This window comes from Apiospora kogelbergensis, assembly GCF_038363985.1.
Source record: "Apiospora kogelbergensis strain CBS 113332 chromosome Unknown utg000005l_segment0_segment0, whole genome shotgun sequence".
Taxonomy (NCBI): domain Eukaryota; kingdom Fungi; phylum Ascomycota; class Sordariomycetes; order Amphisphaeriales; family Apiosporaceae; genus Apiospora; species Apiospora kogelbergensis.
Genome location: NW_027117422.1, coordinates 5251836 through 5267322, shown reverse-complemented (window position 1 = coordinate 5267322; position 15487 = coordinate 5251836). Strand labels below are relative to the sequence as shown.

At 53.7% G+C, this 15487-nt stretch overlaps 4 protein-coding genes across 4 annotated transcripts; 1 reads left to right on the top strand and 3 right to left on the bottom strand.

Annotated features, from left to right (window-relative positions):
• Window positions 1–334: 334 nt before the first annotated feature.
• Window positions 335–1786, bottom strand: PG998_008359 (tyrosine protein phosphatase PTP1; the record flags this gene model as incomplete). Its single annotated transcript, XM_066875175.1, has 1 exon — window positions 335–1786. One exon carries the CDS (start codon window positions 1784–1786, stop codon window positions 335–337), a length of 1452 nt encoding a protein of 483 aa, XP_066731120.1.
• Window positions 1787–4786: 3000 nt separating this feature from the next.
• PG998_008358 (family 4 carbohydrate esterase) lies at window positions 4787–5822 on the bottom strand (the record flags this gene model as incomplete). Its single annotated transcript, XM_066875174.1, has 5 exons — window positions 4787–4855; window positions 4934–5300; window positions 5377–5449; window positions 5513–5587; window positions 5651–5822. 5 exons carry the CDS (start codon window positions 5820–5822, stop codon window positions 4787–4789), a joined length of 756 nt encoding a protein of 251 aa, XP_066731119.1.
• Window positions 5823–8431: 2609 nt separating this feature from the next.
• Window positions 8432–9169, bottom strand: PG998_008357 (acyl-CoA N-acyltransferase; the record flags this gene model as incomplete). Its single annotated transcript, XM_066875173.1, has 1 exon — window positions 8432–9169. The coding sequence occupies one exon, from the start codon at window positions 9167–9169 to the stop codon at window positions 8432–8434; it is 738 nt and encodes a 245-aa protein (XP_066731118.1).
• Window positions 9170–11921: 2752 nt separating this feature from the next.
• On the top strand, window positions 11922–15053 carry PG998_008356 (uncharacterized protein; the record flags this gene model as incomplete). The annotated part of the gene is made up of 6 exons (XM_066875172.1): window positions 11922–12183; window positions 12240–12892; window positions 12946–13230; window positions 13299–13617; window positions 13674–13775; window positions 13840–15053. The coding sequence occupies 6 exons, from the start codon at window positions 11922–11924 to the stop codon at window positions 15051–15053; spliced, it is 2835 nt and encodes a 944-aa protein (XP_066731117.1).
• Window positions 15054–15487: the final 434 nt, after the last annotated feature.

Sequence of the window (15487 nt, the reverse complement as noted above, 5' to 3'; positions counted from 1 at the left end):
TTTCCCTTTCCGATCCTCAGATGCAAATGCCAACCCAATAACGCGATCATTCCCTTTTCTATCGCAGAACTCCTATCTTGTATCAAGGCCACGGAAGGTCGGCCATCCTGTTTACTGGCGGAAACAAAGTGCCAGATAAAGTCCTTCTAATTCGGGGTTCATACTTCCCGATAACGCACATACGACTGCTCCAAACCAGGAAGCGAATATCGCGGACAAGCTCATAAATCCATCGGCCGCCCCGGAGTATAAGAGTTCGACTCCCATCGGATTGGAGGGCGATGATGGAGAGTGTCTACTATCTTCAGTATGTCTCCGGCGCCTGCGAATGGGTCTAATCCTCAACAAAAGGGTCATGGGCAACTTCCAATCGCTTAGAGGCCGGCTCGTCGTCTTCCTCGACCAAATCGTACTTCTCCATCCATTGCTTCCGGAGAACTTGGTAGATGAACAAGAATTGGGGCTCGGCCTGGACCATCATTCTCCGCTGCTCCCGAAGCGTATTGACCGCATCGAAGACCAGGTCCGGCGCATCCGCGCCCCCATTCTTCTCGTCATAATTCTCCAAATCGCCCGAGTCGACCTCGCGCATCAGGTGCTCCAACGCGATAAAGGTGCCGCTGCGTCCGACGCCTGCCGAGCAGTGGACAATGCGCGGGTTGTCCTGGCTGGCATTCTTGGCTCGCGAAAGGCGCATGAGCTCGAAGAACGACTCGATGTCCTCCAACGCTGGCACTCCGTAATCGGGCCATTTCTTGTACAGCAAGTGCCAGACCACCATGTCCTCGTCCCGGCCCTCAATGTGTAACGATAGCTGGCGCATTACAATTGCACCCTCAGCTTTTTCCTCCATCGAAATACACTTCAAGGTGGCCCGGAAACCGTCGCCGAACTCATCATCTTCGCCAAGCTCTTTCGTCTCATCGACTTCTCGAGGGTAGTATGGGAAGCATTTCTCCATGTTCTTCTCGTGCGTTTCAGTAAGCATGACAATCACCGCAGGGCTTTGCAGCTGTTCCGCCACCATACGCCATGTGTGCCCCGTGGTATTGGCTTTGGGGCCCTGCATAGCAATGTACCGGTGCGGCGGCCTGTCCTCAGGGTTTAACGGGGACTCTAGGACGATGGGCGAAGCGTTGATGTAGTCTGTGGCGCCTTCGGGTACCTGAAGCTTGATCCGGTTGCTGTTCCACGGCTGGACATTGCCGTACCGGTCCAAGTTACGATATACTTGACTCAAAGGCGCATATTGGGGATGGGTCAAAGGATCTTGAGAGCCAAGCATGTTTCGCTCTCCCTCCTTCCAGTTGATATCGTTATATTTGAAGAGAATATCCGGCACAGACAGATTCAAGAACGTCGGGATCTTGTGCTGCATGTCCTCTGCACCACTTTGTTGTTTAGAAGCTTGGGCGGCGTTGCCTTGACTGACAGCACGGTCTTTCGGGTCTTGATCTTTGGCGGGGCTGTGGTTCACAATGGCAGGCGAGGAGGGCTGGGCCAGCGACGCCGGCGCCGGGGAGCGCGCTCGCTTGTGCGACGAGCGGAATTTGAAGTTGCGAAAGGGTGATTTGGGCGGATGGAAGCTGGAGGAGCTTGGGTTGCTGTGGCTCGATCGCGGCGGTGTCGTCGAGGTGGTAATTGTGAGGGTCGGCGGAGCTTCGCGGGCGGGCGTCGTCGATCGTCCGTCGGCTGAGGAGCGCGCAGAGGAAGGGGCGGCGACCGGAGAAGCAGCTGGAGTCATGGCGCCTTTCTTGGAGCGCCGGAAGCGCGGAAAGTCTGGCATACTACTCGAGGGACAGAGACTCGACTTGAGCCTGGAAATATGGCGGCCCTGTCCGTGAGCCTGGCGAAATAGTGTCGTGGTGTTGTAGGGTATAGCCAAGAGGACAGGTCGCGGAATTTTGAGTAAAGTAATATGAAGAATAGAGTCGCGCGGGTCCGGTGATGGCAGGAGGCGGCGCCAATCGTGTTAGTCTTGTTAGTCGGATTGTTGAAAGCGAGATGAGATCATAACCGCTCTCTGCGCCTCGCGAGTCAGTCGTCTGCAGTGCAGTGCGGAACTCTTCCGCAGATCCGATTTGAACTTGAAGAAGTACGTGATGGAGGATTGTTTCGCGGGCAGGAAGGTTGAGAATTAGTCAGTCGAGGCTGGAGGAGCCTGGAAACAATGACAAGACTTCCCGGGGTAGGGCTCTACGTTGCACGATGAACAAAGGTGGGCGGCTGAAGTATGTAATGTGTATGGGATTGTGTGAAGTCAGGCACGTGTGCAAAAATAAGGTGTCGGGTCGAATCGAAGCAGCAACGGTTGCTGGGAAATGGTGGCCAGGCGACAATATAAAGTCCTCGGAACTCAATACCAGCTAATAGAAGGACTTAGCAAGTGGATGTGCTGTCGCATCCACCGACTGCTACATACACACACATCGTAATGTTAGGTTCGGTATGCATTCTTAGGCTTTCTTCAATCGAAGGTCAGTAGTGGTAGGATTCTAGGGGGCGATTCACCACTAGAGGTGCAGGTAGGTGGACAAGGTACGGACGGTACGGACGGTACCGCAAGTGCAACAGTACAGCAGGTACTCAGATCTTGCACTACTTGCCCACTTCACCTACATAGCACAATCGAAAGGCGTAGCTCGACTCGCCCTGTACTCAAACATCCCATTCCGCATTTTGATGAGAAAGCAGGAAGCACCAGGCGCAGGCAATTTCCGGCGTTGGTGGATGTCCCAGCTTCTATTGGGTGCCAGAATCGCAAAGTGAGCTCGCAACGAAGTGGTCACTTGGAAAAGGGGTCGTGCCTCTTTCCGCGAAGTCCAATGACTTCTGGCTTCCAATCTTCTTCGAATGTGGGATGAAAGTATTGGGGGCATTGCATTGTGGGTCAGAGTGGGTGACGCAGTGATCCATGATCCATCCCTCAAGTTGCATGCATGACTTTGGCCCATGACTTGCAGTGACAAGCCGCAACGGGAACCAGGCATGCTGAACAAACCGATGTAAGGCTCGCTGGCAGACTGGGCATTGCATGAACCGCAAACGCCGACAAGCAAGAATGCCCGCCTGGCTTGCTTCATGTGCGTGTCGAGTCGCGGCTCGCGATAGGCGACAGACAACACCGGGAGAGGGAGGACAGACAGCCTGACAGCCTGACAGCCTAACACCAGCACCAAACCCAGCCAACCAAACCGAATTGCCGGAAACCCCGTCTAGGACTTTTGGTGTTATTGGCCCCTCCCCTCCCCTGGGCAATACCGGCAATCATAATGCCCCGATAGATCTGACACAATCGACAGAAGCAATTCGTATGCATGGCAGGACCAAAGCATTTGTTGCTAATGGCCGATTTATTGCAACCATATATTGCCAATGATCTATGACCTCTTTTCTCTTTGATCACCACCTGAGATACCCCCGGATCTTGACGCTCATCCCAATAGACGGCAGGTGCCATGCCACGCTTCAGTAGGTTGATCCGTTCTGTCGGGTTTCTGCCCCGCACTAGCCGAATTATTCTAGTGCTATTATTAAGCCGCTAGGCACCGTCGGATAGCAGCAGGAATAATCACAACCCCTTGGTAAATCCTTTCGCGAACATAGGTAGAAATGGGAAACATTTTCAGACATTTCCGAGCTGCTTCTTTTGGACATGTTCGCTGCTCGAAGTCAGGTCGCACCAGACACGTGGTTTATGGTATTTCCTCCCGCCCGTAATCACAGCACGTTTGGTAGCGGGAGTCGCAATCCCTCCTCGGCATGATATGTGATAGGTCACCAGGACCTGTGCACATGCGGCATGTAACCCTGGGTTTTGTTATGTTTAGAGGCCCATGTCGTGCATGTGCCTCTCAGAATCAGCAAACTAACCTACGTACGCACGCAATATGCTGCAGGCGCTCATGATTGATCACTTTGCCCTGGGGTAAATGATCTACAGACCCCAATGTCACAGAACGGCTAAGTGCTGAGTGAGACTAACATCGCAATGCCCCGTCCTTACATATCACAACAAGAACCTCTCTGGAGACAGTTTTGCGCCATCGGTACTACTGCTAAGTTGGTTCTGGCCTGGCAAGAGGAAAGTGGTTTAGTATCCAAACAGGTATGCATACTCATTCTTCACTTCAAGGTATGTGTGGGAGTCGATGAAAAGAAGGAGCAGGTATCTGTTCCAGGGGCTAGCAGCTCAACCTCTCACCTGGCCTTGCTTGGTCAACCAGTGGATTCTTGGTTGCGAGAAAACCAGAATACAGTAGTGTCCAATCTGGCAACGACTGCTTATAGGACGCCGGGCGCGTTTGCCAGGCAGGTTTGACGTTGGTCCTGCTTGGCCAACCAAAGACTACACACAAGACAGACACATACAACGAGATTACGGCATCAGAGTTGCAAAAGACAACGGGTGTATTTGTTACATAGTATGTGCTTCTCATACGCAAGTAAGCTGACCAGACCTGTCGAATCAGTTTGATACAGCAATACAGCAATACAGCAATCGGTACAAAATGATACAACAAGTTGAGGGCAGAGTTCGCAATTGCTAGTGATAACTTGTTGTTGTATTCGGCATTATTTCCACATTGTACATGACTTGAGCTCTAGGAGGATGGCCGATGGATCGCGGGCCAGGCAAGTAATTACCATTTTCCTCGTCTTGAGGCCGAATGGACAGCTTTTGAAACTGGGGAGCTTTTTCGATATATTGGTAAGTCCCGACACCCCAATGAACTCTCAGATTTCCCCGTGTTCATGAGGTTGGTTGGGGTAGGGCGTGATGCCCTTAGCAGCTGCTCTGTCCATTGCTGGGGAAGGTTCCAGACTGGTACATGCCACCAGCGTCGTTCAAACACTCGGCTATCAAACCCATTCAGTCAGCTATGAACCATGTTCTAAGACCAGGTTGGGAAGATGTGGGACAATCACTTACCGACAGTGACCAGCTTGAGGTTGTTGGTCTTGGCCCAGTTGATAAGCCAGGGAACGAGGGTGTCAACGGTGGATGCGTACGTCTCGTGCATGAGGGGATGTGGCCGTTGCCGCCGGCGCCGGCCTGTTGGAACTTCTGCTGGCTCTGCTGCGGGGACTGGCCGTTCCAGTCGCCCGTATCGATGTCGTCGGTGATGACGCTGTAGCCCATGGAGCGCATGACGTTCAGCATGTTGCTGCTCGTGCCCAGGTTGGGCGGGCGCATATAGGCCGGCTTCTTGCCGAAGATGTTGACGAAGGCCTGCTCGACCTTCTGCATCTCCGACTGGATCTGCGAGGTCCCGAGGTTGGCCAGGTTGGCGTGCGTCCTAGAAGGAACACATGCCTGTTAGCTTGATGACGACCTTCTTACGGCGAAATGGGCCAGCAGTTGGGGAAACTAACCATGTGTGCGAAGAAATCTGATGGCCGCTGTCGTAGGCCTTCTTGACTGCAGCCCGCTGGTTGTAGATACATCCTACACAATCCCCCGTCAGCTATCATTCGATGGTTTAGTTTGCGTATATCCGTTCTCCCTTACCGTAAAGGGTGCCGGTGAAGAAGAAGGTGGCCTTGGCGCCGGCATTATTCAGGGTGTCGACAAGCTTGGAGGTGTCTACATGCCCACATGGTCAGTACCGAAATCTAGACGCAAATGATGAGGAGGCCAGGTCCATACATTGATATGGCCCATCGTCAAAGGCCAGAGCCAGAACACCCGGCTTGGCGCACTTGGTGATGACGGTGCCGGCGTTGTGCTGGCGCCGGAGGACCTCGACGGGCGTCGGGACGGTCGCCGCCGCGGCGCAAAGCGCAAAGAGTGCTGTGTTCAGGATGCTGGGTACGTGCATGATGTCGGCTTCCTTCGCATTGGCATGAACACATCAAGTATATGAAGAGAGGGCTTGGGAAACGGACCTCTTTATATTGCCACTCAAGTCAATCAACTCCTAATCAATGATGGTCATGCCATGCCAACTCCCCTGCCTTGGCAGTATGTAGCCCAGCCTAGCCAGCTTGCCAGCTACGTATGGTGGGTTTCCCCAGGAATAGGAATAGCTGCAAAAGCAAATTAGGAGCGTGTCATGTATAGAGCCCCGTCCACTGCCGGTTAAGATCCCGGCAACCCTGTCATGCTCCCTTGCAGACGTAGCGGTGCATCTTTCCATGATCGACAAAAACATGGAAAAATCCCAAGTCAAGCTTCCCGTCACCCGGCTGGGCAGCAGCCCAGCTGAGGGGGTTTTGTTTGCTCGCCTTGGCGCCATATAATTTTTCCTTGGAGGCCGGGCCAGCTGGGATCGTTTATTAGCCGGCGTGGTGGGTGAAGCAAATAGACAGATGCGTACGAGGTCCCGTCCACGATACCCATTTGGGAACGGAGCGGAGGCGGGGGACACAAGCTAGCGGCGGAGCTGCTCAATCAGTGGACCGGTCCTTGACTAAAACGATAATCAAAAAGAGCAACGGGGTTGGGACGAGATGGGAAGACAGCATTTGCTGTCGTGATGGCAAGCTGAGAAGTATGTACTACGTGGAATCAAGGATGGTGGTACACTGTAAGTTTCCAGAGTAAAAAGAGGCTTGTATATATATATCTATGTCTATAGATAGTAGTATACATTGGATACAAAAAGATTGACAAGAGGGGGATTCGAACCCCCGCCAGTTTCCTGACTCGAATTGTTACCATCTGATGATGGTCAAGCTTCCGCTTGAGTCGAGCGCCTTAGACCGCTCGGCCATCTTGCCATTTTTGAATGGATGCTGTGAGTAGCTATCTGATTCGATGAAAAAGTCGTGTCTATGAGCGGTTATATCGCTGAGCTCAGTGGGTGGGCCACGACGACCAGTTAGTTTTCATGTCTTTCGGAGGTGGGTCCGGTTCGTTCCGTGAAGTTGAGCTCCCCATGTGGGCAACTAACTCGCTCCTCGATGAACATTAAATCACCTAGGATATCTTTACTCCGTACTTGTCGTGCGATATCAGGCGTTCCCCTTAACCTCTTGATTTCTGTCCCGACTTTCCATGCTACTGGCGTAGTATACGACCGACAGCCGTTCGGCCCAGGGCTATATTGAAACTCGATGGCTCTGATGTCTTTCGACTTCTTGTTGCTACGTCCAACCGTGCAAGCAAGAGCAACCCGCGGAAGTCTTTCGGTATAATTCTGTTTTGGAAGCTTCTTGATTTCAATCTGCGGGGGTCTTTGACTTAGGACAATGGCCCCTGATGGCAGATAGTCGCTGTGGCCTTTGTTCGCCCGACACTTTGTCTGCAATGTGCCTTGCGCCGAAAACAACGCCACATCCTACCGAGGACTTTCTTGTTCCCTGCGACTGACAATGGGATAGTGATATGTGTATATATTGGGCGCCGTTGTATCTAGATCGGAACGACGGCTGGGGTCAATTGACACCGACAGTTCTTGCGATTCACCCACTAGCGAACCCGAGGAAATGGCAACTGCGTATATCAGGAAGGACCCCTTGTTCTACCAGGCTCTCGAGCGCTACCGCCACGAAGCCCCCGCGCGTCCAGAGAGATGGAATCGCGCGGGACCCTGGGAGGGCTACGTGCACCTCAAGATCGAGGACGGCGCCAACGACCGAGGTTTCATGGAGCCGATGGAACGCACGCCGCGCAGGAGTAGAAACCATGGCCTCCTGAGCCTCCATTCTGGAGGTCTAAGTGATTCCCCAAGAGCAGTATGAGGACACTCGATAGCCACGACGACGACGATGATCTGCGCGACTGCTGTGAGTTCTTTGACTGGGCGGACAAAGAGTGGACCGAGAGCTACGCCGGGCGTGCCAAGGAGGAGATCCTCGAGCGGAATCTGTTCCGGGATAAACTCCGCGACTGGACGCCCTCGGAGCTGAAGGCGCGGTTCGGCGTCTCGTCCAAGGCTTACCTCATCAAGATGCTGCGGCGTCGTAAGCTTGTTATGCTTGACGGCGAGGCGTACGATGCGATGTTAGTAGAAAGAAGAAAATTACAAGAAGAGGCAGCAGACGGCATTGAAGATGCAGATGGAGATGACGACGGTGGCTATGATGGTTTCCTCGACCACCAGCGCGATGGCAGGACACATTGGGGACACATGACGGTGGCGGAGCAAGACGCCTTCTCGACTGCGCTGGCACAGAATGAGGTGGGTATGTGTAAAATGTCGGGCTTGTGTGATCTTCCCGAGTTCGATGGTTACCCGCAGGCTGTCTTTGTGCCTTTATCGCCTACGAAAGAGGAATTCGAGCCTCGGACACCCTAGTACCGGTGAGTTTACCTTTGATTTGTATATATCTGCTAACTTGTGGTATATGGTCTGCCAACTATGAATTGTATGTATATACTTTACCCTACCCGTGACGCAGTACAATATAGGCACTTGGTTGCTCTTCTAGTTCTGTATAATATCTTTGTTGCCCGAATAGTCGACGCCCTTAATCATAGCCCCTTTCAAGACGGAAGGGGATCGCTGCCCAAACCATAGTAATACATTGTCCACAATCTCCCGTCTCTCCCAGCAAAGGCTTCCTCTTGTCCGAAACGGACCCAGCCGCGCCGCTCATACATCCGGATTGCCGCGACATCTTTGTCTAGCACACCCAAGACGAGTGTCTTACCAGCCCCCCGCGCCTCTTGCTCAACATGGTCCATCAAGCGACCACCCACCCCGCGTTTCTGTACCGTCGGGTCAATAGCCAGCCTGGAGACCCCCCATAAGCAGTCGTCGCCAGCGCCTGGTGTTGCTGCTGCTGCTGAGGCCTTCCCGATGAATGTGTTCCAGAGTTCAGCCTCAAGGGACTGGTGGCCAACCCGCCTGAGGCTAACGTGGCCGAGAACCTTCCTCCGTGGCAGGAAGGTTGGGATGTTTCGATTGCTGCCGCTGCTGCTGTGCCCCATCGTCGTTGCCGCATCTTCATCGACAGCCACGAAACCGCCGAGTTCCTGCGACGGGATGCCTGAGAAGTACTCGACTAATGCAGGTGCAGCAGCAGCAGCAGCAGCAGCATCAGAATCCAGAGCGGGCGGTCCCTCAACCGGATACCCAGTCGCTTCAAAAGTAGCCTTAAAGATTCGCGCGAGAGCCGCCAAGTCGTCCGTGGTACGATGTACGATAGTTACGCCAAACCGTTGGCCTGATGCCGTCGCAGCCACCTGGCAGCGTTGAGAGGTTGAAACTGTGTCAACCATTGACTCTGTACGTTTTTTCCCTCTCTTTTTCAATCTTAACTTGTTTCATCAGGTGCAGGAGGATTATGGCGGGGAGGTTGGCCGATTGGAGCACAGCATCGGCATGCAGCAACAGCACCTTTTGACTTGACTTGACTTGAAGCTTGGCACGCATGCAAGCTCTTCGGCTGGTGAGCTGGCTGCAGCTCTGACGGGTTTTGGTGGTTGGTGGGCTCCGACACGTTTGAAGCTGATGCGGGCCGCACAACGACCGGTGAACGGACGAATACCCTATGGTTATTGAAGTGCCATGCAGGGCTTTATCCGTCGGCCTCTATTCACTTACTGGGACGGCCAAGGGGCCTGCGAGAAAAGCACAGCAAAGCACGAGTCAGTCGGCAAGGAAGAGTAGTCATGGTCTGCTGGTGGCAGATGCCATGTAGAGAGCTACACAGTTTTCCTGCCCCCTAAAAGAGCCCCAACGAGGTTATTGGCGTCCGTTGGCTACTGTATGTAGGAATCTCCCGTAGCAAAATTCACCCCTGCTCAAGTGTCAAACGAAATACGCAGGGCTCATAAGTTGTTTTTTTCTCAGACGTGAACTCGTATTTGTTCTCCCTGCATACATGCGATGCGGCCGGAGTGGATGACGATCGTAAGTTTGGACTGTCGAACGTTCCGTCTCGTTGCAATGCCACCGAGCTGTGCAGTATATGCACTCACTTTGACCAAGACACACAACTAACCACATTGCCAGTGATGTCTTCTAATCACGACTCAACTAGCTCACGCCGCGTCGCGTCGCGTCGGCTTGCTGTGTGTTTAAGTCAGCCGCCATCTCTGCATTAGGTCTCAGAACGGTATCTCACAGGCTGGATCTCGGGCGGTGATTACTGATAGGGAGGAGGCTATATATCCTCGCTTACCTAAGGCAAACAAATGACGAGGGAACCTGTTCACATGCGAAAAGGAATTCTGGTTCACACCATCGAACCAGACTGCAGCTCGAAATGTCAATCGAGGGTTTTGTCTTGGGTCTGGATCGCAATCTACAGGAAAACTGGAGATGGCAGGCCTTCAACCTGGTGCAACCCGGCATCCCGCCTGGCATCCCATCAATATTGGGTGTCGACTTTCCTATTACTACTTAATTGACTGCAGAGGATAGACTTACTTTCGGAGCTACGGTTCTCAAACACCCTTAAATCCAGCTTGATCGACCCCTTATGTAGGGAACACGTACATACCCGTAGTCCCTACATATACGTTAGGCAGCTTCAGGTACATGGCTAATGGCAAGCAGTTTTAGCCTGCACCGACGACTGAGTTAGGAGGATTCACGGCAGAGTTCCCGGCGAAGCGCAGACACCGACTTGTGTGTGTGTGTGTGTGTGTGTGTGTGTGTGTAGGCCTAGCCAAGTAGTAGCCAAGGCAGGGATGGAGGTGTGGGTTAGGCCGGCTGCTGGGCAGAGCGTCTGGCGGTGCCGTTTCCGATGCCAGCTGTGTTGTGGTTGTTCTGGAATTGATCCATTTGCTGTCCCCTTCTTGCTTCTTTCCCTACCCTTTCCCCCAACTGCCTAACGCAATGATTAACGACCCCTAATGGCCGTGTGGCCCCCTCCTCACTTACCCATGTCCCTGCCCCCCTCCCCATCCTCCGTATGTGTGATGCGTGTGTCCAAGCGGTAAATGATCGTGTGACGGTTCGTACGGGCTGAGCTGTGCTTTCTTTCTTTCTTCCACTGATGGTTCGTGTCGTGTTGCTTCTGGCCATTGTGCGCCAGCTTCCCGCCGGTCGCCTGTCGCTGGTAGCCCGCAGGTCTTCATCTGATGCATGCGACTAACCCCAATGGCGATTGGCAAAACAACATGCCAATTGGCCTCGTTTATTTCGCACCCCTCCCATCTCCCCCTTGGCCCCTCCGTATATGTACGTTAATGTTATTTTCCGTGTGGGCTTTACGTACATGAATGGTACCTGCTTCTGGCCCTCTGATGTTCACCGTTGTGATTGGATTCTGCCCTTCATGCCAACCGGTCTAGTCATGCAAGTGGCTATTATTACATGCATCGTTCAGCATGCCCAGAGCGAAATGGTTTTGATACAAAACATGCATTTGTCTTCCCTGCTGTTGCAATTCCAACCTTCTCGCCATCATTGCTTTGTTTCCCACCATAACCATATGTCGAAGTTTACATGAGACTGAGACCCTCCGGCCATACACTTCACTTACGACATCCAACCTCGACATCATTTCACATCCTACCATTGGAACTCTAGATCTCTGCCAAAGCCAGCTCCCGTACACGCATAGGAGGACGGCCTTCCCGTGATGTCTCAATCCAGCCTCGAAAAGCACAAGTGATAGTGTGGGCAGCAAATAACCTCCCGGTGAAGACTTTCAACCCGAGACCCTCGAGACCGAAAATCCACGTAGGAGCCGAACAAGAACGTTAACACTTTTGGTGGGCTTGGCGCACCAATTCCTCAGTCTGTGTCTTCGCGCCGTTGCTTTGCCAGGCGCAGCCGCCAGATTTGGGCTGTTCGCGCTTTCGCAGAGGTTGCGCATGACGCGGTGGCCTTGGATATACCCAGCCTGGAAACCGGGTGACAGTGTGCGGAAGGGTCCCTTGGATACTTGGAAATAGCGAATAAAGAATCCCTGCTGGGGATCAATACGAGCTTCATTGCCGTCGACCGGGTAGATTGTCTAAGACGCACCAACACAGAAGTCGGATCGAGTCGAGTAGGGTCGACCACCGCCTCTAGGTCATGCCGCCACATGAAGGCGCCGCTACTTCGGAGCCAACCAACGGTGTAGAACAGCCTAAATTCTCTCGATACAGGAGCCAGCGCGGGAGAAGCGCTCCGAATACGCCATTGCCTGCCAATGCGCAACATCTCATCTCAGATGGGGGCGTCGCCAGCGGTGGCGCTGCCGATCGCACAGAAACACAACAAAATCAAAGTCATGTTGAGTCCTCGTCCGGAAAGTCTATTGCGAGATCCATGTCTCGGTACCGCAGGCGGCCTAGTGTGTCTGGCAACGCCAACAACGATGCTCCCCCAAAGATTACGGACAAGACGCAGTCAACCCCCCTGTACCCTCTTTGCCATCCACATTAAAGTCTCCTCGTCGACGGAATCAAGTTCGCACTGAAAAGGAGGAGGATGCGCCTGCCGACGACTCTCGTGCCCCTTTGTCTTCTCCCACGCGACATCAATCACGGCAAAGAGAGCCCGTCCCCCACCAACAAGACAGCGAGATGACCGACTTCGAGTATCGTTACGACGTCGGCGTCGCGGGTGATCGGAACCCTCGTACGACCAAGATGGACGCTGATGAGCGCAGCCAATATATGCGGGAACAGCGAGAGGATGCTCTCCGTCACGCCCGCGAAATGGCACACAACGATGCTTTGACTGATCGCTTGATCGCTGAGCAGAAGCAGAAAGATCTGGAGCGGTTGCGGATCCAGTTGGCCAGTAGCCAGGAGTCACCCAGGCGGTCCAGCAAACCCAGAAGTCCTGTGCTGGAGAAGTTTGTCGCCCTGACCAAAGGCCGAAAGAGCAAGGACACAGTATCGCCATCAATGTCGCCAGCCTCGTCCAGCTCAGGTTCCATGGACAACAACTATGCCTTTACCGAACTACCCCAGCCCCCCAAGGGTATCCAGCCTGGCGGCAAAGGTGCCGTGCCGCAGATGGACGCGCCTATGTCTGCTGTAAATGCAGGGGATCGCGTAAGACCTGGTACACGTCCCTTCGATGCTTCTTGTTCTAACACTTTCTGCAGATTGTTTCTGTTCGTTATAGACAACACACCTTTCCCTTCTCGGTGACTCCCGAGAGCACCCCCGGCGACATCATTCGCTTGGCTATGAAAGCCTATGACCACGGTCAAATAGCTGAGCAAATGGTGGTGCTTGAATCTTACGGCCCGCTCGGCTTGGAACGCAGGATCCGTCGCTTTGAGCACGTTCGAGATATTATGAACTCGTGGGACCGCGATAACCACAACCACCTGATTGTCACAGAGTCTGATTCCCCCAACGACGCCCAAGAGCTCGAGCTAGAATCGGTACCAGATACCGCGGACCCGCCTCAGGAGACCGGTTCTACATGCAGCACTCAAACCGGCCGGGGAAGTGGAACAAACGCTGGATCACTCTCTTGGACAACGGCCAGATGCTGAGTGCCAAGAAGCCAGAAACCAGCGGAGTCGACAAGGATACCGTTAGGCTCTGCAACCTATCCGACTACGATATTTATAAGCCAACACTTGCCCATGCGCGACGACAGTTGAAACCGCCCAAGAAGTTCTGCTTTGCTGTGAAGAGCCAGCACAAGTCATCCATGTTCATGAACACCGATAACTATGTGCAATACTTCTGCACCGAGGACCCTCAACTGGCGGCAAGATTCGCCTGTAAGGTCTTTGGGTGGCGAAGTTGGTATCTTGTGGACCGTAGGCCTGCAGCAAAGCCGGTCACAATTCCCAAAATCGATGACAAGCCACCGCAGCTGCCCGCAGCACCCCCAAGCCAATCTCCAAGGTTGCCGCTCCCGTGACCTCGTCCAATGTGCGCCCTTCAGACTCGTCGGAAGAGAACCAATATAGGCTCGGTGAGTTTGAACCACTTATCGACATGGGCCGCTTCGACAAGCGCCTATCACAGTTCGGGAAAAGATCTGGTTCTGCCCGCTCATATTCCCCCTACCACACCAAAACAGCCAGTACATCGGAAAAACTCCCAGGCGGCTCAGAAGACAGAGGCCGCCCTTATCAGCGATCTTGCTCCTGCCAGTGATGCAGCCTTCACTGGCACTGGTTTATTAGCCGGCGGGTATGATGAACGGAAAGCGGCCGCCGAACAAGCCAAAGAGCCGGTCAAAGACTCGGAGCAAGGCCCTTTCACCGAGGGGCCCTCGCTTCTAAACAAGCGGCCCGAGACTCCTGAATCTCCACCCGAATCGCCTTCGTGGTTCCCGTCTGCTGTGGCGCATACCCAAAAGCATCGTGACGTCCCTACTGCGAAGCCGCAACCAAAGATTTACTCGGGAGTCACCCGAAAGGGGTCCGCCTCCCAAGGACGCTCCCCGCCGAAATCGCGTCCGGCACCGCCTCGATTCGCACTTCACCCATCCATGAAGCCCAGCTCGCAATTCCCTGGCAATGCTCTCGCTCCCCAATACAATGGCAATGCACACCAGACCCAAGCAGCTCCGTTCACGGGCCCGCCGCCAAGCAAACCCCGCACGCGTCCGAATGATGCTCTCCCGCATCCATTGGTGGTTCCTGCCACCAAGTCCAGGCGCGGCTCACCGGAATCCAGCCCCATCAACCACCGACAGCAGGTCCCGAAACCTCTCATCAATCTGGAGCCTACCTTCAATGAGCCGCCTCAGTGGGCCAAGAAAGGAGGCCGCGGTGTTAAAGCCCCTGAGGGCCTGAACCACTTGGTCGACCTGATCAGCGTCGGCAATCCGCAAGGAGGACCAAGCAACCATCTCGAGGTCCCACCTCGAAGTCTGATGCGCAGAGGACAAGAGGGCATGTCACAGATCAGCAATGCCTACCCCGCGGCGTCAATGGGGCACAGCAGAGGCGGCGGGCTTGCTCGCACAAGAAGCAAGGCCGCAGCGCCGTCCATGCGCCATGGACGAAGCGACGTGCCGCCCATGCCGTTGGTTCAGGGCATGCCTGGAACCGTTGCGCCGTTGCGGGTGCAGCGCCCAAGCACCGGGGCCAGACAAGCTTCAGCAGACAACATGAGGTCTTCGCCGCCTCGCAACCGACCGCATCCTTCTCAAATGAAGCGTCGAGAACACCCATCCCGAGACCAAGATGGGTCGGACTACAACTCGGGTTCAGGAAGGACAGGAACACTCCGGGCAGTGTAAAGGGCTTAACGAAATTCATCACGACGACAGGGTATTCTCTGGAACACGGCACGCTGGAGTTGGAAAGGAGCCTTTGGGAAGGGCACAGCATAACGCGATTGATTTTAATGCATGCTACTGTCATCGTTTCTATCATCTTACATAAAAATCTGCTTTTGGGGGTCATCTGATTTAGAGGCGAAGGCGAAAAATAGACCATACGGGCGATACGAGCAACGAGACTTATGCCAAGCAGGTTTTGGTGGCCTTTTACACACTCTCTGTACATCTCAGTAGAAGCATTTATGTTCTATAAAGTATGTACTATGTCGATATCGACTTTAGGGGGCTCACTCATTGATAGTACCCGCTGCATACATCTTACTATTATCCATCAGCCAATCAAAAATTATATGAATTCAATCTCATGAAGGAGAAAAAGGTAGATGGGTTGA